Genomic DNA, 23,489 nt, shown 5'->3' on the forward strand with positions numbered 1-23,489 from the left:
ACCACTGAGAATAATAATTTTAAAAAATCAAGGAGGAGAAGTGTTCTGTCTCCTATTATTCATAATGTACGCGTATTCCTATACTAACTCGAAGGGAAGGAAGAAAAAACACCGTCTCTCTTTACTTCTATTGTCAAACTTTGATCAAAGCTTACTCCACCTACTGGAATTTGATCGGACAGGTTGGAGGGAATTGAAAAAAATTATCAGGAGAAGAAAAGCTACAACGGTATCTAGGCTCTTCATTGCCGAAATAAGAGGGCTTTAAGGAAGCGAGATATCTCGGAATTGCCACTGTAAGTGTTAACGGATTATTTAAAGATTTATTGATATTTTTCTTGTCTCCTTTCAGCATCCACAGCAAACTTGACTTGTGTTGCTCGAGGCTTTAGAATCCTTAACTTAGTCTAATACAAGCATTTCTCTATGATTCATCCCCCCATTAATACAAATACAAGGCCACAACAGGCAAGACCAATCCCAACGAGGTGGATGAGAAAAAGATGCCTGTAGCAAGTATGGATATCATACTTGTTATGGGCATGATATAAACACACTAAAATACAGCAATCCAATTAAAAATACAATTACACAAATTATAAACTACATATATATATATATTGTGTATTGTCAGCAAACGTTTATTGGTGTTTATAATATACATAATATATATATATATTGGTAATTATAAACAATATATATATATATATTGCATATTTAATTAGTCAAAATGGATGAATTGAGGGTAACATATGCATATTTTGCCTTTATCTCATTATGTGTAAATAAATAAATAAAACTTTACCCAGCATAGTTAAATGGTTGTTACCTTGAATTCTATTTCCTTTTCCCTAAATATGGAGTGATTTTATAAATCTCTGAACGCCTGTGAAGGAGTCGACTCGTTCTAGATAAAACAGTTATTTTATTACTTATTACTTATATATTTTGTACTGAAATGTCACTAAAAGATGTACTTCCTAAAATAATAAAAAATTGAGTAATAAATTAATATGTAAATTAATAAATAAATTAATATGAAATTTATTTAATATACACCGGACCACATGAAGGGTTAAGTTTAGTGTCTTGTTTAAAAAGAACTGTGGAATTCACTTCCGAGACTACTTCAAGAATCACCTTCAATTAATCACAAAAACAATTCAAATTTCAAAGATGTGTTCTGCAAATCTTAAAGACCATCTACTCCGGATGACGCAAGCTTTACTTCTACATTGGGATAAAATAGTATCTTCATAATTATATACAAGTGATATAGTGGGATATATCTGATAATATAAGAATAGTTCAAATCTATCTTAAACCAACTTCAACCCCAGTTTTGACTAATAGTCTGTCATGAAGAGCCATTCAAGTATTACGTCAGCAAACGCTTAGCCATTTTTGACCCGCCTCCGTCAGCAAAAGTCAGCACAGCTCTGACTCCCACCCCTTCTCAGGAAAATTTCTTCAGCTCTGCTCGTACCTCCTAACGCATATTAAGATCCTCCTCTAACGCATATTAAGATCAGAGATGTGCGCAGAGGCGAAAAGGAACGAATCCCCCATGTCCCCCAGAAGGAAAAAAAATTTTTCATGTAAAAAATATTTTAAAAAAAATTTAAATATATCGGAAGAAAATACCTTTATATATTGTATTATAATCAATTTCTGTTAATATTATTTCAATGCTATTTGAAGGCTAAGATCTCAAAATTTCTCTTCAAGAAATTCGTTACGTCCCACTCTCTAAGCCATATATATATATATATGCTCAACCCATGGAACGCGTGCCAAATGCGGCCCTTGGGGTTAACTGATATGGCCAGCCACATCAAACCTAATTTTATAAAAATGAACTAAGCGGCACATTTACAGATCACTTGAGTGACCAGCGACACAGTTCCGGAACACTTAAGCGGTCCGTGAGACATTTAGAGATCTCTTAAGTGTCATGTGACACAGTTTTAGAGCACTTTAGTGGCCCGCGGTGCAATTCTACATTACTTAAGTTACCCGCGGCACATTATCAAATTATTTGAGTGATCCGCGGCATATTTACGGATTACTTGAGTGACGCGGCACAGTTCCAGAGCACTTAGCGGCGCGGACACATTCCCAGATCACTTGAAGGATGCGCGGTATATTGGAGATCACTAAAGTGGCTCTACAGAGGACTTATCGATAGGTAGAATATTAGTTCAGGTGCCCACAAACTAAGAAAAGGTTTTCCTAGTTTTTGGCACACTCAGTAAAGATGCCATTAAGAATATTTCATATTTTTGTAAAGGTTTGTTGACGACGTAAGCACGTTCAAACAACCCCCTTCCCAATATCATTGAAAGTAAACAAATCTGAACCCCCTCCCCATCATCATGGATGCTGGATGCTGACGTAATACTTGTATGACCACCCCCCCCCCCCCCCTGAAGACAAATTTCACAGTCCCTCAATGTCGTTGAAACCGAGTTTTTACGTTTGGTCTTTTACATCAATGAGATAATGGCAACGGCCGATTGCGAGCATAGTCATCCAAACTATGAAAACGTCTGACAACAGCGACACTTACTACTCTTTTCTTTGCTTTTTCACAGATGGAGAAAGTTGGGTATTTATGTGCCTAGATTGGAATTCCAAAAACAGAGGAGTAAAAAAAAAAAGTTATCGTACCTGATACATGTGTTTACCGTTCTCTTGCTATCAACACAACGCGAAAAACCTACGCAAATGGACAGGAAAAATAAGAAGAAGAAAAAAACGCCAGACGTTAAGTTTTTCTTTTCAGTGTTGTTTTTTTTCTTCTCTTTTACCATCCAACTGTTCGGAATTGGTGTTTACGTGACAAGCACTCGCAGCGACAGAGAGAGAGAGAAATGGACCAAGAATTACCGGAGGAAAAGAGAAGTATAGCTAAAAAAAATAACAATTTTTTTGACCTGCAGGGTATATCGGAATTTTTAGATGAAGTGACGTTGTAATGCCAAGAGACATGAAGAAGATATAAATGCCCAAGCATTTGATATTTCTTCTCCTTCGCAGGAAAGAAAAATTGTATATCATATCATCCCTTGAATTAGAACTGCTGCATTTAAAAATCTTAGCATCGAGGCTAAAAGCCAGCTGGAAAGTATATGTAAATAATACACTAGAAGAGATATTGTGGTTGTCCGCACGTACTGGCTTAGTTGATTTCTTTATCTTAAAACTGCAATTTTTTCTTTTTCTTTTCTCTGTAGCGAGTATAAAATGTAGTTAATTTCAATGCACTACTAAAACGAGTAACTTGTGGAATATGTATATCAGCTTTATAATTCTGCTTGAACCTTCATGTCTTTTACGAGTTGTGAAGAGTAGGTCTTGGATAGAATGTCATAAATATCTAGAAGGACTGGAGCGTGAACTTAGTACCCTAAGGACGATACTTTTAATAAAGCACACCTCAGAAAATTAATTTATTACCTTGCTTTGTTACAGCTGTAGAAAATTTTTTGAAACAGAGCTAATTAGAAGAGAGGTTTTCTTTTTCTCTTAGAACTCTTCCCAAGTATATTCCATGTTAATTCCTACCCATGTTATTTAAACCCCAGATTCCGAAAGTCATTCAGAACATTAATAAATTGTTTTCTTGAAGATAAGATTTTTTGGGACGGTTTAATTTACCGATTTATTCAAATTTCTGACTATTCAGTGAGGCAAGTAAATTTATCATGAGAGATACATTTGCACTCTTTCTGCATGCATACTTTTGCACATAAATAATCACTAATCTTGAATAAAATATAATTCCATATATCCTATAATTTTCTGTCTTAAATCTTATACGTATTTAATTCTTTTGAGTTAGAAAATTTTTAAATATTTTTTTTACAAACATGATAACACAAACGTGATACTTATGCATTAGTAGATTCACAAAAAATTTGTCGACACCAATCTATAGGCATGAACTATCCGACAGTAATTCCTCGATAGAAAACTTTCAGATAACAGTTCACCAACAACGTATAATAATTCACCGTCAGGGTAAATTCATAGAAAAAGAAAATTCACTGATTGCTTCCATCATTTTCATTAGAATTTTATTTATAAAATATATTGTGTGCTGCTACCACTACCATTAAACTGTGCATGTGCCTCGTACACATTCCTCTGCAGAATTTTTAATGAATCGGTACATGCAGGAACGTGTTGTGTGTGCACATGCGTGACTAACGTGTTTATGTTGTCAGAGGTGTGCTTGTTTCGTGTTTTTTGCTGGTGCTGCCATCTGACTGCTATATCCATATTTTGAAGTGAAAATGAGAAATGTTTGAATTTCTCCATGTTATGTAAGTATCGCGCTGTAAATCTGGAGAAATCGCGGAGAGACTTTTCCAAATTGAAGACCGTCTCTTATTCGCTCCTTGAAGTTGGAAAATGCAGGAAACAAACTTCAGCCGGTACGGTAGGTAGAGATAGGCGCAGTGGCTTTTTTTTCTCTAATAACCAGAAAACATCTGTTTCTTTGATATCTTGAGCTGAGAAAAAAAGCCATCTATGTATCTCTCTCTACCGTCCCACCTGGGAGTCATTTGTTGAATTTAAGACAAGCTATTAATGCCTCTACTTCAACGCCTCACGCCCCAGTGCATGAAATAAGGAAGGCAGAGTTGTGTCTCCAGTGGTGTGGATGGTAAGATGATTTTCAAGATGGCTCGAGAAATTTCACTCCCTATACGTTAGAGGTTCCATAGGAATAATAACGAGCGAGTGTATCTGGTTTTTCCTGGGCTCGAGAAAGTTCCCAGCGGAGACCAGATGACTTTTCTTCCCGAGTTCACCTCGGCATAATATCCAGAGAAAATATGTTTCCTTAATTTATTCATTGCTAATTATTTTCCTTCGACGAATTTTCCTTTCGGTGATTTGCGTGGCAGTTTTCGGTGAATTTTTCGGTGGATTTGCTAAGTACGGAATTAATGTAATAAGTCACCAGAGACGACGTATGAAAGAAAAATACTAATTGAAAATGACCTCGGACTTCTCCCGCTCAGTTAATATTTGAATTCCATAATAATCAGTTTTACTCAAATTACATATAAATCTTTCGAGTCGACAGTGCCAATCAGTTTTAATCATGTAAAAAAAATGGAGAAAGAAACATCATTACTGAATTGAGACATCAGGAAAACCAAAAGCTTGACGGTTGTCCAAACCCATTTGATTCACTAATATCAATCAAGTCAACACAAATGACTTCATCAGCTTGTTCTGAGCACTTTCTAATGATTGCATGATTTAGTCTATAATATTTAGAACCTGCATTTTTTTTGTACATGCATATAATACAAATACACAACCTCCGTTATAGACAATTATAGTCTTCTTATCTAAACAGAATAAAACCATCTGTGAAGAATACCAAACATGATAAATTCGTTTGTACAATGAAAATATAAACAAATGTTTATATCACAAGGACAGGAAAAATAGAAAAATATAATTACGCTAGTCATTCATCAATTTATGGCCATTCATCTAAGTACCCAAAGTATGTGCATGAAATACATGTCAACTACCTTTTTAGTCTCCATAACCAAAGTGTCTTACCTTTAGTCTTTTGTGCGGAATACGGAATTAATCTTCGGCATCTTATGCATTCATTAGCGGTGCTCTTGTTATTTGACGTTTTTGGCCCGGGGTGACGCAAATGCTATCTTTTACGTTCTTTTATTACTACTTCATGATCAGCACATAAGGCTATCAATTTGAAAACTTTTGCATTAGTTTCATGTATGAGTATATCATCAGCCATGATTAATGTGTTTAGAGATAGAAAAATACAAAAAAAATTGTTTAGGGTCATTTGCTTTTTGTTTTCCCATGTAAGAAATCTTATATCCGCCGTACAGGAGAGCGAATCTTGACCCCTCAGGTGACCCCCAATCATATTCTTCTATATCATTATTATTATTTGTTCTACGGATTGAAAAAAAAAAATTCAGTTCAAAATCATATTTTATGTTCATAGTTAAACATTTTTGTAAAACGCACTCCAAAAGGATAAAAAATCGATAGTTAGAATTACAATATAATTCAATTTTCATGGAAATTGCTTTGAAAGAGAAAAAAAATCGTATATTACTGCGTATAATGTAATCGAAGGTCTTGGCAAATGTCAACATGTTTCATTCATCACTTAAATATAGTAGAATCTCTCATGTATCTCCAAAAAAACCACAAAGTATTTTTCAAGTACAGTCAAACTCGGTTGTAATGACATTTTGGTAATGCAGTCGAATCCCGTTTTAACGAACACTTTTCTAATCCCCCAGATAATTTTTCATAGGAACAATGCAAAAACCTGGAATTCCTTTATAACGAAATTTCGTTATAACGAAGTGATTTCTCTGGTCTCTTGGATTTCGTTATAACGGGATTTGACTGTAACGTCCATAATTTGTGCCCTCGGCTGAGCTGATTCCTGTAGACAATAACGACAATGAACCTGGCTTATAACGTCGATGAAAACTTAACGATTTCGGATATAACGATACATTTTGTCACTTCTCTCTCGCTTCCATTTCCCAAGAAATTCCAGAAAATGTCTATAAAAATGTCCCGTTATTACAACGAAGCTTGCTTTAATTCAAATACTAAAATCAGGGATGAAGATAACTTGCATTATTCATATAAATTATATATTATAATAACTCCCCTTCCCCCGTAAAATAATTTTTTTTATTCCTTACGGACTCGCTGTAGCACTGCCAACCAAGGGTTATTTATGGGCAATAACTGAAAAAATTTATCCGACAATCGGCAAAATTTTTTGTAAGAAAAGGTGACAATTCATGACTTCAAATTCCTGCACATTTCTTAATCAAATATCTTGTCACCATCATAATTAAACTTTTTTGTGCATTTGATTGCATATGAGTATATTTTTTCCCATTTGAAATGTCTTTGTGTGTGAAAATGTCCGTTTCGTTTTTAACGATACCTCGGTTATAACAGCGAAATGGCAGAGAATCTTCGGTGCCATAGCGCCAAGTTTAATTGCATTCATATTTAACATTTATATTCAAAAATGCGGGAAGCCTGAGAATGTATAAAACGTGAAATCAGATAATGTAAATATTTGTGAATTAGTTTTGTTAGATTCATGATTATGGGAATAAAGTAAGCCAATGTTTGCACTATTCATCCTTTATTACTTTTAGAACTTGTTATTTTCGCCGTTTTTTATTTATTTTGACCTGAAATTTTTCTTTTCGGAAATAGTAAAAACACCCACTGAGCTCAATAAATAGCATGTTTGAAGCTCAAGAAAGAAAAACATGCTTTTAATGAGAAATTTCAAACAATGCACCATCACGTGGCAAGCGTGTAATTTGTTTTCTAAAGGAGAAAGAACGAAACGTTCATTTGTCTTCTTTTCTAGTAACAAAAAAATGCATTATTCTTCTTTATTGTATTTTGGAGAAGCTATTTTGTTTCCCAAACTTCTAAAACATAATGCAATATGTCTTTCGCTCATCCATTTTGTATTTTCAAATAAATGTTCTTTAAAAAATTACCTTATTTGAAAATGGTGTTTCATTTCGAAACAACACGATTTTCTATTCGATTTTTTTTTCTTAAATTTATTTCTCCGCAGGAAAATGTCTTCAGCTATGGCTTTCACCGCAAGTATAATCTGTGGGAAAATTCCGGGTCTAACTCCAGCTCAACAGAAGATTTGCATCCAGCGACCAGACATCATGGTGGCTGTAGGTGATGGTGCGAGGATGGGTATATCCGAATGCCAGAGACAGTTCCATCACAAGAGATGGAATTGCACAGCTATCGGAAGCTCTCATGTCTTCGGACACGTTGTTGTTGTAGGTGAGATTTTCCCCGAACCATTAAATTCATTAAAAAAGCGATATTATTATTTCCTTTCTTCTTCTCGAAATGGGCGAAATTTTTCAGTGACGGTTGAACTTCCCCTAATTCTTCAATAACGCTATGTAACAAAAAAAAAAATTATTATTTTTTCCATGCTGGAAGTTGTGATTTCGGTGTTAGTTTAGCTTGGATGAGCCTGAAAATGATGATTATTCCCCCTCAAACTTTCCTTTTATGATCACGTGATCAACATTTGTAAATTTTTAATTTACCATTGGCTGATTGGGTGACTGAAATATCAAAATGGTAGGAAAAGTACTACCGCACTGACAATAATTTTAAAAACTATAAATAACTTTTAGAATGTAAGTCATGTGTCCAGAAGTTTAACCGAAAATAAAATTTGAGTTGAAAAAATTTTTAATTTAAAAAATAATGAGCCTTTTTACATTTTTATTTCCATATATATAGTTCATCTTCAAGTTTTTAGCTCCCAAAAATAATTGTCAAGATATTTTCGCGATGTGTTTGTTCTCTCTTATATATTTAGATGCTCAAGGTCGAGAATTCTTTGGTTAAGGCGCTGCTCTTTTAGTAAGCAGCCATGCTTTCTTTGAATTTTTCAAGATGAGCGTGGAGAATGCTATGCATAATTTGTAAAAACATTGGATATTCTATTTTTTTTACAGATTTTTATGTTTTTCTACAAGGTCAAGATGGTTTTTTCAACCAGCCGTTACCTAAGAACCCATTAAGCATGCGAACTGATACATCCCATGCTTCTTTATCAGTCTTTATCAGTTATTTGTACTCCACATTCTTCCCTTAATTATAGTACGTATGACACATCGCATCCTCCACACACATCTCGAAAAATTTGAAGAAAGAACGGGCACTTTCCCAACAGAGCATCTTCACCAAAGAGTTCTCGACTTGGAGCATCTCTATAAGAGAGAACACGTGGAAAATACCTTGGTAATTATTTTTGGGAGCTACAGTGTATCACAATCGATGGGGTTTTCAAAATGTAATAGCAATAAAACGGTGACAAATATTGAAGTCATTATTGCGGAATATAAATATGCGAAGTCAGGAATTTCAGCTACGTCATTCATGTTACAAGGGGTTGTGTTGTTATTAGAATAAAACAATCAACGTATTACATGGTCACCCTGTGCCACAAAAACCCAGTTAGAAAGTTGTTGCCCTGTCTCTCCCGATGCCAACAAAAAATTTTTGCATGTTTCTAACTGCAATATTCGAATTCAAAATCAGAGGAAAGGTGGGAAAAAATAACAAAACACTAACGGACAACGCTTCTTTTCCAACTTTTCTTTGATTTCTGAATTCAGATATCTCTGAGAATATTGCACTTAGAAACGTGGGATTTTTTTTGTTGGTATCAGGAGGGACAAGGCAACAACTTTCTAAATGGGTTTTAGGGCGCAGGGTGTCCATATTAAAAGCTGATTATTTATTTTTTTTTAATACCTGTGCAACCGCTTACAACATGAATGACGTAGCTTAAATTTCTGACTTCGCATATTTATGCAAATACAAATATAAATACAACGCCACAACAGGCAAAATGCCCAATGACCTCTAACTTTAGTTTCTTCTTTCAGATGGGGGCACATTACCTTTTATTTCACCTGCACTGATTATTTTTCTCTGCACTCACACAGAATCCCCATATCTGTGTAATATGCTTGCACACATCTCTAGGCAAGTCACTCAAGTGATCTAGACTTTTTTAAACGATGCTATCTCGTTAAAATTAAAAACAAGGAACAACTTTGCGAGTATTAGTAACAAGAAAGTTTTCTTCTTTGGAAGCTCTCCTGGTTTCGGTTTTTTAAGGGTTTCGTGGCGTTTGATTATGCGGAACCCCAAAAAAGCTGTCACGGAACCCCAGTTGGAAACCCATGTCTTAAAGCATATAACCTGAACGGGAAATTACAATGTACAGTCAGACCTAATTCAAAAGACCCCCCATCCTTTTGGGGAACTCCGTCACTGAAATCAATGTCATTAATGTGGCACCAATGAGTTTTATCACAGTGCACCTCAATTTTTCATATTCAACCTTACATTTCATGACGAAAAATGCTTGATTATAGGTGTGTTCTATCACTTATTAAAGTTTGTCTAATGAATTCCGAATCACCCTGTATTTTTTTTCAACGCAATGACTGCACATATTTTCAATATATTGCAACTGATCAATATATTGCTTCAATATATTGCTTCGCGTTCCTAATAATCCTCAACATGGTATATAAAGATCCGGCTACAGAAATATAGAGATAGGCATCCACTTTCTCCTATATCTTATTATCGATGTCATGTTAGGAATTTGTGATCGATTGATCGGCGCAGAAGAGATCTCCAAATTGTTAAAGAACAAAATCTTAAAAGATGCTCCGTAAAGTCTCCGGCATAGAGGTTGCTCGGGGCGTTCAATGGTAAAAGGTGATGGGCGTGTTCGAGGAATGAATCTCATGGGGATATTCGAATGAATCTCGGGGTTGAACCTACATTTTTAGTCATTTTATGATCTATCGTACCGGAAGGCTCATTCACTGCCAGGGTGGTACGCGTCCTCGGGCCACTAATTATTCTAATGTATCTATTACGTCGCCATTAAGTATCCGCGCTGCAGACACGATGAAGGGAATAATGTGATGTATGGAGAGGTTTTAATTGCTTGCATTACCTCGTTTTGTGGTTTGTTTAAGGCATCGTATAATGAGACTAATACGACTGGTGCTAAGGAGAGATGATTCTCCGCGCACAAATGGTGATAAGTCATCCCTAAATTACCGTGTGGTGACAACTTTTCTAAATAACAGTGAACTTCTCTCTCCAAGAAACACTATATTTTCCCCTAAAGATATTGCATATATTGACAACGTCGATTATACGGCGAAACCTGCACTGGTCAAACTGCTGTGAAAAGAATGCAGTGTGGTTGTCATGTATAATTCTTCTGCTATAGACATATAATGGCAGCGAATCTGACTACTTTGATTAATAGGTGTTTTATCGGATGAGCAGATTGTTGAAAACATCAAGGCAACAGAGTTCTTTAGCGGATATATTTATTAACAGACCCAACATCAATGAAAATTATACATATTTGAATACACACTTAGGAGCTTCCATAGGAAGTAAAACCGGAAATGCGCTACAAAAGTTTGGTAAACTATCTTTAACAAAACTTGAAAAAACAACCAATAAGCCTATTAGTTACATTCGCTCGAATGTTACCGATACGTTTATTGGTTGCATTTTTCAAGTTCTATAGAAGAACATTAATCAAACTTTTGTCCTGGAATACCGGCCTACTTTATTTTTTGCTTAATTTCGATTAGTTATATTTGACATTCATATTTTTCTGGGCATCTTTTTTCAGCCACCTCGCTGGGCATTTTGCCTGTTGTGGCCTTTGTATTTGCATTGCCACCGTCGTTGAACGTAATATTGATAAGGATTACTGTTGTCAGGTACATCAGTGGATTTGTATCTGTTTTGGCAAGTGTTTTTTTTTTCTTTCTTTCTTCTCTTATGGAAAAGACTACTTGAGCATTTTATTGGCCAAAATGATATCAATACGTACGGTATTGATACACAAACAGTGCAGCAGTGTTCCTAACCTTCTATGTCTTTGGATGATAATTTCTTCTCGTGGCCCTTTGTCCTATTCAGGGCCCTACCCCTCCTTCAAGAGCAAGGCCCTTTCTACTTATTGAATTGATTTATTTTTAGTAAATCAATTCAATTTTATTGTGAGCATTTTTTTTTTTAAGTAAGGTCGATTTCAGGCCCCTGAAGTTCCTTCTTCAGGGGGCTCCATATTCGGTTGTCGGCTCATCATGAGGCCCCCAGGCAAAGCGATGTTTTCGGGTCCAGCAATAAGCTTACAGTGACGCGAGTGCTGGTGGATGTGTCGTTGTTTTGGAACTAAACTGAGTCATCATGACCGTTCTTTTTTTAACGTATTTCTTATAGAAATAGGAGAGAGATTTTGTTACATGTTGGTCGACAGTCGGAGCCAGACTGAACTCCGATGCAAAGAGACACTAGATAATGCCTAGCTAGTGAGTATCAGAAAAACATAATAAAAATATAAAAATTGAATAAGACAAGCAGCGCCACAAGCTTACACACACATCTACATAATTAACGCCAACCCTGCCATAATAAACAACCCTACATAATAAACGCCAGAACTATGCCGCCGAAAACTTATCTTGTTGCCGAGATGTCTTTAAGCCCAACTTCATAGCTGGGTTATGTATGCCCTCTATGGACATGCTTCCCCCACTGGGATATGGATTATGATTTCATATGACCCTGCTTTTGTTGGTGTTACTGCTGAAATGTGAAAGTAAACAATCACAATTTTCCCACCATATTTTGCATTAATTCTCTATTAAAAAGTTTTATGTCTTCGCATCTAAATTTTTTTTCATGGCTCCTTAGATACCTGTCCTGACTCTCCTTCCATTTGATATTCATTCGTGGGATCCTTAGAATATCCCAGGACCCCAAGGAGGCCACATGACCCCAGTTTGAGAAACACAGCAATACAGTGTGTTCGTAATTCACTGGACAGCAAATTGTTGTTTTCTGTAGAATGAAATTGAAATACTGTAGTTATAGACGAAAAATATAGGTTCCACGCATTGCCGACAAGCATACGTAATAACGCGATAACACTCTCAAGTCAAAGTATTGGATCGACCCTCAAACCAAAGATTTTAGAGCTGCTTTCTAGAAATTGAATAAATATATACGAAATTGATTCTCGGTTCTTCAAGCTAGAACCTTATCAACCTCTTTATTGATAGGAGTTGTGCAATGCATACAGGTATGGTAGAGCCACAAAATTGTTTTCGCACTCTAAGCTGTCAAATGTCTGATCCCGGCCTTGTCAAGACGCATATAATAATTATAAAAATAATCATTCCCATGCCATGGAAGAAGGCTGCAATAGATGTAGGAAAAGTGGTGGTTATACAGATGATTTTTGATAATACTAATGAAACTCACTTTTCAATGAATTATGATTTTTTTTTTTTTTTTTTTTTGGCAAATACAAGATATCTGGATCAAATGCCCTATCTATCAGCAGTTCGTACTCTTTACAAGAAATAGAAAGAGATGAGAAAGGTTTAAGAATCGAAAGCCACACTCAAACAGTTTTCTTTTGTAAAAGAAATCAGTGCACTTCCCTATGTGCTCCTCGCTGCCCGAATGAAAAATGGTCCTGTGACCATATGCTAGATGAAAGCTCACGCCACACATTGATTTTCAGAGCCCCAAGTACGATCTTTTGAGCTTATTAACCCTTTTTGGATATGTGGAATGTTACCTCATCCTTCACCATTTTTCTTTTTGTGTGTTTGTTACAATGCCAGCACATGTAATGATTAGAGAGGGAAGTTCAGGCGAAATGCGTATTTCAACGTTGTTTTATGTTTATTGGCGAATTTTAAAAAGCTCATATATTCCACAAAACTCCCACCCATAGGACCTACCTCAAGCAACGACAACTATAGTTGCTCTAATTCATCGTTAACCTTAACTTCGATAGTCTCCTGTTAGGAAAATGTTAATACCTATATAATTTTACTTCAAAAAGTGATCAACCGTGTTTAAAGCATTTCAGAAATTTGGAAATAATTGTGTATATTAGTAATTTTTTCTTAAGATTACTGTCATTGTCAGTTATTTGTGCACACATCGGAGTTACATCGGTTTAAAAGAAAAAATGAATTATTAACACTTTTGTTTAAGAAATAACAGACATTTTTTTTATTGAGATAGCAAACTATACGAGCGTCATCTTTAGTTGAGTTTTTCATCACACGAATATGAAAAATCGACTGCGTTTTGAATTGTACTATACAGGCTACCCATATTGTTGCTCAGCGGATTTGATTTTACTCTTTTACACAATAGAAGGAAATAAGCTGGGCAAGCTGCTTTTAGACGATCTATGTCGCAATGAAGCGTTGGTCTTTAAAACTTAAAAAACGAGACAGACCGGCTGAATACAATGTTCAATACTTGAAAATTCTGAGGAACATGTTTATCCAAAGATATGTTATATTGAAATACCTTTTGTGTGTAAGCGCTGTTTCTATAATTAAGAATTATTATTCTTTAGTTTCAGACAGCATTATTATGCATATTACCTAGTTACGCATTAAATATATTCGGGGTTGAAGGGTTGAATCCCTTCTAATAACCAACCACACTTTTCTTTGCCATGAAAATACAAACTTAATTTGGTTGATAATGCAGTCAGCCAATATAAACTATTATTGAAAACATAGAATAAGTGCAGGAAACGTTTTAGTTTTTAGTTGTGTTTTTCCCTTTTCCAAAAATATTTTTTTCAAGTGCCCATTTTGAGCATTTTTAGTATCTTTTTTGTTGCCTATTTTTATAAATTTTAGTGCCTAAACTTCCGGTCTCTAGTAATGATGCTTTCAGAAAATTTGCGGTCCAACTCGCAGAGTTAGACATCCAAGTTTTCTAATATTTTCACTCTCCGTGACATTACTGATTTTTTAATCGTTGTTTGAAAACTAAGGACATATGATACGGAGATACTCTGTATATGTAAGTTTGGTCATTTATGTAATCAATCCACCCGATCATATTCTAAGTCTTGGAAAAGAAATAAATGTATATCTGAGAAAAAGATTATATATATACAGGGTCTTTATAATTAAAGCTCCACTTTGAAATGGTCATAAAAAGAAAACTACTCGACAAACTGTTATCAAACTTGGCAATAGTTTGCAAGAGGTCATGGGATTCAATTTTCCGCAAGAAAAAAAATAGTTCAAAAACTCATCACCAGTAGGAAATGATGCTGTATGCAATATTGTTAATCGAAATAAGACATGAAGACATCTGTTCAAAGTGTTTTTAATCGTTTCTAAAGCGTGTTACAAAGCATGTTCAATGTGGTATCCACCATTTTCTGAAAGCAAGTTAAATCACATTACTGCGTTCTCAACAGTAGCTCTCAGCGTATTAGGAGGAATGTTGCGGACATGTCGATGGATCGCATTTTTTGATTCCGACAAATTGTTTATGTTATCACCATAAACAAAGGGTTTGAGGTAACCCCATAGCCAGAAGTCAAAGGGACTGAGGCCTGGTGACCGGGGTGGCCAAGAAATGGGGAAGCGTCGTCTTATAATCCATAATCCAGTCATCCGTGAAATTGTGCTGAAGTACACTGGTGTAAGAAATTAAGAGAATTTGCAGACTTGGTCGATTATCTCTAGAACTACTGTACCGATTTTAATGAAATTTGATATGTACATACACTGATACAACACAAAACAAATAACCATTCAATAATTGTAACACACACGCATGATCGTGAGTAACACTCGTTGGAGTCGGAAGGTATGAAACAGCGGTTGCAGAATAAACAAAAAAGTGGGTTAATAGGGGGTATGGTCCCCTCTCACAGATATACATTCCCTGGATGGTTCCCGGATGGGGGGTTGCGAGTTGCAATTGCCCTCCCCAGAGCATCCCAATACATATTCTATAGGGTTAAGGTCTGGAGATCTGGCTGGCCAATCCATCCGGCGAATATCCTCACTCTCTAGAAAATCGTCGAGCAGAAGAGCTCTATGTGACCTCGCGTTATCGTCCATTAAAATGAACTCAGGGCCAACTGCACCCCTGAAAAGGCGAACATAGGGCTCCAAGACCTCATCCCTATACCTCACACCAGTCACAGTGCCTCTTTCAAAGATATTGGAGAGGTGTGCGGCCATCCAACATGATGCCTGCCCAGACCATTAAACCTCCTCCGCCATAATGGTCAATTTCGCGGACATTGGAGGGTAGGTCACCAGTGTAACTGTTTGACACATGTACCAATGTGAGGTGGTGCCCCGTTCTTGATTAAAAACATTTTAAACCGATATGGGGCCGTTAAAGTATTACGTCATCATGGATGGGGGGAGGGGTTTCCGATTTGCTGACTTTTGATGACAAGATGGGAGGGGGGGGAGTGTGGATAATGCTTACGTCATCAACCACCCTTTATGAAAATATGAGTTGGATTCAGAGGGGCAGAGTTGATGACGAAATTTTGCTGACAAGTGAGGGGGGTCAAAAATGGCCGAAAATTTGCTTACGTAATACTTGGACGACCCCTATGTGTTCATGTCTTTTCATGTCTTATTTCGTTTAACAATATTGCATACAACGCCATTTCCCACTGTTTGCAAGTTTTTGAACTTTTTTTTTAATTTTCCGAAAATTGAATCCCATGACCTCCTGTAAACTATTACCAAGTTTGATAACATTTTGTGCAATAGTTTTCCTTTTATGGCCATTTCAAAATGAAATTTTAATTATAAATGTCCTGTATATATTTATTTGTTTCATTCTGGCTTCATGAGAGCATAAATATCGAGAGAGACCATGTTTATAAAAAACAAGATTAATAAAAATAAGCACTTTGAATGACCACAACGCACAGTAAAAAAAATCATTATTCTTTGTTTAATAATTATTTATAATTTTCTTTCTTATTCCGCTTGTCTTAATTTGATTCGTATTTTACCTATAAATGGATAGTCGGTGACCCAACGGAACCGAAACTGAACGTGTCCCAAATATTTAATAAGCACTTACTCGTTCGCCGCGTTAATAAATTTCTCGTAAAAAACGCACAGGCTGTCAAATTCATCCAAAACTTTTGACATAATTTTTTATCTCGATTCGTATTATGATTATCTGTGCAGATAATTTTAATGCATGCGCAAAGCACTATCATCATTATCACGATAATCATTTCTCATTCGTGCAGACCTCTATATTTCGTCCTTCGCCTGTTTTAATATGACATGAACATTTTTTTCAACGTACCCTGTGGGTCTACGCTAGTATACTACAGTAGTATACGCTACCTGTTGTGTTCATGTTGATCACAGACATGAAAGACAAGAAAACAGAAGAATGCATTGAAATAATAAAATCTTTTCGCTTTCGGCATCACATCATCTCACTCAGATATCCTAGACATAATTTTAACTTTTCATTACCAAACATAATTTTTTTTTGTTTAATTTGCGTCTTGCTATGTTGAATAACATTTGCAAATGGTTCTCATGAAAGAAAAATTCCATCATGCTATCGCATTCACATAGAGAAAAATATTTTCAGTAAAGGATAGAATCTTCATTTGTGAACAGGGATAAAGCATTGGAAATCTACTTTTTATTCTAAGCGCAAATTAACTAATTCATAATTTGTTACTTTTTTTTCGCTTCAACGTATTTTATTGTTTTGCTTAGATTCGATTCACGCAATGATTTTTATTTTAGAGTGATAGAAAATCCGTTAAAATATGTCTAATGTAAATCTTATTTGAAGTTATTATGAAGAATGCTTTCTCAGATAGATATTGTTATCAAGAATGCTTTTTCAGATCGATATCATTATCAAGATTGTTTTTCAGACAGATAAAGTATGCTTTTTCTGATGGGCATTGTTATGAAGAATGCTTTTTAGATAAATAATGTTATCGAGAATGTTTTTCAGATAGATAAGGAATGTTTTTCAGATAGATAAAGAATGTTTTTAGTTTGATAAAGAATGTTTTTAGTTTGATAAAGAATGTTTTTAGTTTGATAAAGAATGTTTTTAGTTTGATAAAGAATGTTTTTAGTTTGATAAAGAATGTTTTTAGTTTGATAAAGAATGTTTTTAGTTTGATAAAGAATGTTTTTAGTTTGATAAAGAGTGCTTTTTTAGATTCATATTGATATCACAAATTCTATTTCAGATAGATAGAGATTACTATTACAAATGCTTTTTCAGATAGAGAATGCTTTTATATATACATATTGTTAACAAGAATGCTTTTTAGATATAATTGTCATCAAGAATACTTTCCGGATAAACATCGTTATCAAAAATGATTTTCGGAAAATCTAACTACAAAAAGAATGCTTTCATTCGACTTCATAACTAACATCATTATTAGAGAGACTTTCTTATCAAGAAACACAGTTTGGAAAGACGAATTTAAAGATCATAGATTCAAGAAGAGAGATAAGAAATGATCCATACAAAAAATATTTTTGACGTGAAGAAATGCGATTTGCACTGAAATACTTATGTATATTGTAGTGTGTTTAAGCTAGTTTTATTTTTTACTTTTCCTAATAAAAAAATGGTTCAAAATGGTAGATACGTAGGTTGAAATTTAGTATCTTTTAAATTTAGACCAAGCTACAAAGAAAGCTCATCATTGATGTAATCACTTCATTAAACGCAAATCGTTAATAATATTAATGCGCATACGTTGTCATATGCTTTCTGTGTGTACGTTCGCCCGACTCTGGAGTTCTGTTCGCAAGTATGGAGCCCTTACAAAATCAAGGACATAAAGCTCCTCGAAAAGCCACAGAGGTCGTTTACTAAACGAATACCTGGCATCTTATTGCCAGAGACTTCAATTTCTGGGTTTACACTCGCTGGAATGGTTTTAGAATCGCTGCAGATCTGAAGATGTGCTACAAACTAGTCCACCAAATTGTTTATCTACCATCGAGAGAGCCTTTATTTGAGATCATAGACAGGCGAGTTAACCTACGTAGGCATCGCTTCAAAATAAGAATACCAACGGCTAGAAGGTATTGCTTTTTCCGCAGATATAGATGCCGTGTGGCAAGAATATGGAACAGTCTTCCTACCAGTTCTTGTATGTGCCTCCTACGCAAGATTTGCTTCTGCTATTGAGGATTTCGACCTGACTCCGTATGCGAAGTGCTTCCCGTTCTGACTATTTTTTTTTTCTTCCAGTATTAGTGCATTTCATGCCTTCTGGGGTTATTGTAAATAAATAAATAAAATTAATTATGCACTGTTTGCGTCACATTTTATGTCGTATGCCAAGTTTTTCATGATACAGCACCATCTGTGAATAAAATTTTGAAATATTTTTTCGATTGATCAAAAAAAAAACTGTACGCCATGATAAGTATTTCAGTGCAAGCAGCACTTTTTTGTCTTTTCTATGTCCCTTGATTGATTTTTTAAATGTGTCATAGACTTTTCGCCCAACCACCAAAAAAAAAAAACTATTTTCTTAATTAGAACACACACGTAGAAAAAAAAGCATGGCATGCTAAAGTTGAAAAAAAAATTCCTTCGGAAAATCAGAAACCGAATTTTTTTTCCTTCGTTTCTCATGAAGAAAAGGTGAGCGATTTATTCCCCGAAGGTTGCTTCCCTACTGAGCAGGGGAAGACCTGATGATACAGAATAGGTAATATATCAGCGACCCAAAAAATAAAAAAGATCTCTCTCTGGGATAACAAATGTCCCTACCACTCTACCAGCAACCTAAAAAGGTAAGGTAAGTTCTCTAAGGGGGTTTTTTTCCTTCCTCCCTTACACTTTCGTGAGACCTTAGATATTATTTAGAAAAGCGGCCATCTCTTATAAGAAGCTTATTGCGAGCATTATTTGTTCTTATGTGTCGTGCGGGTGTCCATGATTCCTGATTCTCTGAAGGTGCATTAACCCTTTTTTGCAACAAAACAAAGCATCAAGGACCATACCAAAAAAACACTATTAATCCTTAACAACGGATCCGTGCGTGTTCTGAAATGAAAAAGAATCGACTAAACTAAAATACAAGAGTCGTGTCTCTTCGAATCAATAAGCGGTCACAATGGTAGAACATGATTATTCACGGAACGGCATCTCATAGCCATTGTGTAAAGTGCGTTCAAATATTAACTCCGAGCGAGTTATTGTTTCTCGCTTCCGAACATTTTTTTGTTTATTTTTTAGTAAAAAAAAGTGACTAGAATTTTTCTTATCACCTTTAATGATCGTAAATAAACAATATGATTATATAAAATGGAAAATGAAAGTTGTGGGCATGAATTTTTCGTTTATGTGTAATTAACCCTCGTAAGATTATTTACATATATTATATATTTGATTTTTTTTTTTTTCTGGTTTATTTTCATCCAGGAAGTCGAGAGGCAGCTTATACGTACGCGATAGCGTCCGCTGGCGTGACATACGCTATCACGCAAGCGTGTAGCCGAGGTTCCCTGAGATCTTGCGGCTGCGACTCAACCAAAGAAGGATTGAACGCCCAGGGAGAATGGAAATGGGGTGGATGTAGCGCTGACATACGCTATGGGATGAGGACGTCCAGGCAGTTCGTGGATATAAGAGAGATCGAAGGAGACGAGAGATCGCTCATGAATCTCCATAACAACAGAGCCGGAAGAAAGGTCAGGTTCATCATCATTTTCCAATGTATTTTACAATAGAGCCACTCTTAACCAGACCTTTCTCTTACGCTGGCCTCAAAAAATCCCGTTTCTTACTAGACGTTGTAAATGATATTATGTTTCTTTTGCATGTATTTATAGTAACTTCATCATATCATAATAAGACATGAAAATAAAACATAATTTTTTTATTTTTAATTGCAATTTACGAACCTAATCTTTAAATAACATTCGTATAAAGCAGCATTTCACTATGAAGCCCCCAGTAGATGTGATTTCGTAAAATGTTTTGGATTAATTTAGTAACGCTTGTATAATTGCTCTCGATTAGTTAGGTTTTCTCTAAACCAGCTGGCCTTCAATTTTAGTTCGGCCAGTTAAGAGAGGTTCTATTGTATTTTCCCTTACTATCGTATACACACACAGCATAAGTCACATACACATTCTTGAAGAAAAAAAAAAGTTTAAAATCTCATTCTACATTGGGTAACCCATAAAGATCATGCAAAGTCTGCAGAGCAAGAATTCTGATTCGGAGTTTTTTAAAAGAATTCAAAGAACCATTTTTCTGCGCCCCCATAGTTTTAGAATAAAACGCAGTGACATGACATCCAGATTTGGCATGACTGTCTAGTCTAGCGATCACCATGATCAACACTCTTGACTGACTCCTTGGATGGAGGGGATCATAGATCATGGGATCGCATGCAGTTGCCCATTTTATGGCTCCCACAAACGCGTCATGACATTTAATAATATGACATTTAATAATCATGGCTGTAATAATCATTTTCAGCCCTTTCCTACTTAAAAATTTTCATTTCACTGCATTCAATGAAGATTCTCAAGTGTCAGATGAAGTTTGCTTTTCCTGCACTGGTGTGGCATTATCAATTTTCGCGTTTTACTCGAAAAACTCTGGGTCACAGAGGTATGGTTCACGAGACAGCTTTTATCCCCTCCACATGTGTGAGCATTTTTAGAAAAAATATTTTTCTACTCTCTCATCTATGCGTCGTCTATAAATATTCAAAAAGTTATTTTTTTACAAATTAGTTTTTTAAAATATTTTTCCCATTATAACCTATGTTAAAATAAAAAAAGCAACAGATAATACAAATAGTTTTTTTAGAGTTTAATCTCCGCATAATATTCGCCGGAAAATATGGTACTAATAGTTTTTCTTTCTTTACTTGATACTGCCCAAATACAGAAATACAGTAGGCATATCAAGATGACACTCCAGAAGTTCGATTTATTTTTGTAATCACGCAAATTACTAAACAGGGAACAGAAAGTTTTGCAAAATGGAACAAAAATCTGCATTAGGTTGTGCCGAATTATAATATAATTACAATATTATATACATAATTATAATTTTATGTTTTGAAAACGCAAAATTCAACTCTGAATACTTCTTTTTACAGTTATTTAGTTAGGGTTGTCCTAATACTCTGCACGGGTTGAGAAAATTGTTTCGGCAATTTTTTCAACCCTTGCTCTCTACGAAAAAACCAGGTCTTACTGCTTATCAAAAAAGACCTCAAGTACAATTCAAGAACTCGATATCCATTTAAGATCTTGAATCGTTAGAATGTTTTGGTACAACGATATCTTACAATAATCACGCCTCATAACAACTCAAACTTCACTGATCGTTTGCTTTGCCGTTATTGACTCAAACTGAAGCAAAACGGACTGACTGACTCACTTGAGTATGTACATATTTTCAAGTGGGTCGTTATTACCTTCGTCAATAGACTTAATCCCCTCCTCGACGTTTTATGTAGTATCTGCCTCTTTATTTAGAATATGTGCTACTCCATTCTCACAGTGGGGAGCTAAAAGCAGGTATTTTGCGGTCTTGTTTTCTTTTTCTTTGCTGTTTTCTTTTCTTTTCCCGAGAGGGGGGATCTGGTTTTTCACCATTGGCTCTGAAATAACAAAATTCACAAGAGAGACATTTTTATGATGTGAAGTACTTTTAAAAAATAGACAGATAAAGTAAAGGTTGCTTTTTTTTCCCCGTCTTTCAGAGTTAGGTAAAATTTTAATACATTTCATTCCCCCCCCCCCAGGAAACTCGGGGTTAAGTAGCTCTTAAGGTCAGGGGGTTAAGGTTTAGTGTCAAAGGTCAAAACGTTTCCCAAATTTTGTTACCTGTTGTGCTGTGTATTGTTACTTTAGCTCTTATTCAGCGTCTGCAGATATTTTATTCTTGAGCTCTTCTTTTGAATGCCATGACGTCACTTTCTTAAAGATGAGAGGAAAAATGTATTCTTCCACGTCTATTTTTTTTCCCCCTTTAGAATTCGGTTACCTAAAAATATTCGTCATTATACACATGTTTTTTTATTATCAAAAAGGAGAAGGAAAAAAATACCATTGAATATGCTTGCCCATACGTTTATAAAAAGCATTGGAATTTTGACTGTGTCTACTGATGAAAAATGAGGGCGTTTTATGCGGTTCCTCTTTACTAAAAAATCACTGTCATATTTTTCATCGAAAATCCTTAAAAAAAAAGGGAGGAAAATGATAAAAAATACTGTACTCTATACAATTTATGAATTTGAGATCTCGAGGAAATAATAGTTTAAAAGAACTTCTACAAGACTCCACACAAAAATAATCACAATTAAAATGATTATATAACCTTTCATTAGTTGATCGGATCTAATCAGGAATGATATACATTGCTACAGATAAAGTGTTTCTTAATATTTTTCCACCCATTCAACCATATTTTCTTCTCGTGCCTCCCTTTCCCTGATCTTTTTTCGGGCCTTCCCCCCACTCTTCCTACAGGAGAGAGACCTTTTCCACTTATGCATCTTTTTCTCAGCCACTCGTTGGACATTTTGCCTGTTGTGGCGTTATATTTGTATTTACCTCATTCATTTTTTTTTTGAGTAAAGTTTTTAGTGTGTACAAAAATTTTAATTATAGTGAACTTTAACAATGAACCGAGGAAGAAAAGTACTCCTTTTCTGTAATTTATACTGCATGCACATATTCCTATACTACTCCAAACGGAAGAGAAAAATATATATATATTTCGAACACCATCTCTCTCCTTCTGCTGTCAAAATTTGAACAAAAACTGATTCCGCCCGCTGGCTAGTGATCGAAAGATTTAGAATGGAGGGGGGGGGGGGGAAGGGAAAGAGTGTTCTTAGGGGAGACGCAAAATCACAAAATATCTGCGCCCGTCATTGCCGAAATAAGAGGGTTTTAAAAAGGCAAGATATCTCGTAATTGTCGAAATACAAAGCCTCAAGTTGAGAGAGATGGCTAGTAATTGCCGCTGAG

The 23,489-nt window shown here is 35.4% G+C and overlaps 1 protein-coding gene across 1 annotated transcript in view; it reads left to right on the forward strand.

Moving 5' to 3' along the window:
* Positions 1-23,489, forward strand: part of LOC149078759 (protein Wnt-7b-like) — a 155,820-nt gene that overhangs the window by 123,084 nt on the left and 9,247 nt on the right. Inside the window, exons 2-3 of the mRNA XM_089240864.1 lie at positions 7,640-7,866; positions 19,909-20,177. Of these exons, the coding sequence (XP_089096990.1) occupies positions 7,640-7,866; positions 19,909-20,177 (496 nt within the window). The remainder of the gene's footprint in view (positions 1-7,639; positions 7,867-19,908; positions 20,178-23,489) is intronic.

Source organism: Pholcus phalangioides, unplaced genomic scaffold, assembly GCF_987345545.1.
Source record: "Pholcus phalangioides strain wild (caught in Gottingen) unplaced genomic scaffold, Ppha-v1.0 ptg000013l_1, whole genome shotgun sequence".
Taxonomy (NCBI): domain Eukaryota; kingdom Metazoa; phylum Arthropoda; class Arachnida; order Araneae; family Pholcidae; genus Pholcus; species Pholcus phalangioides.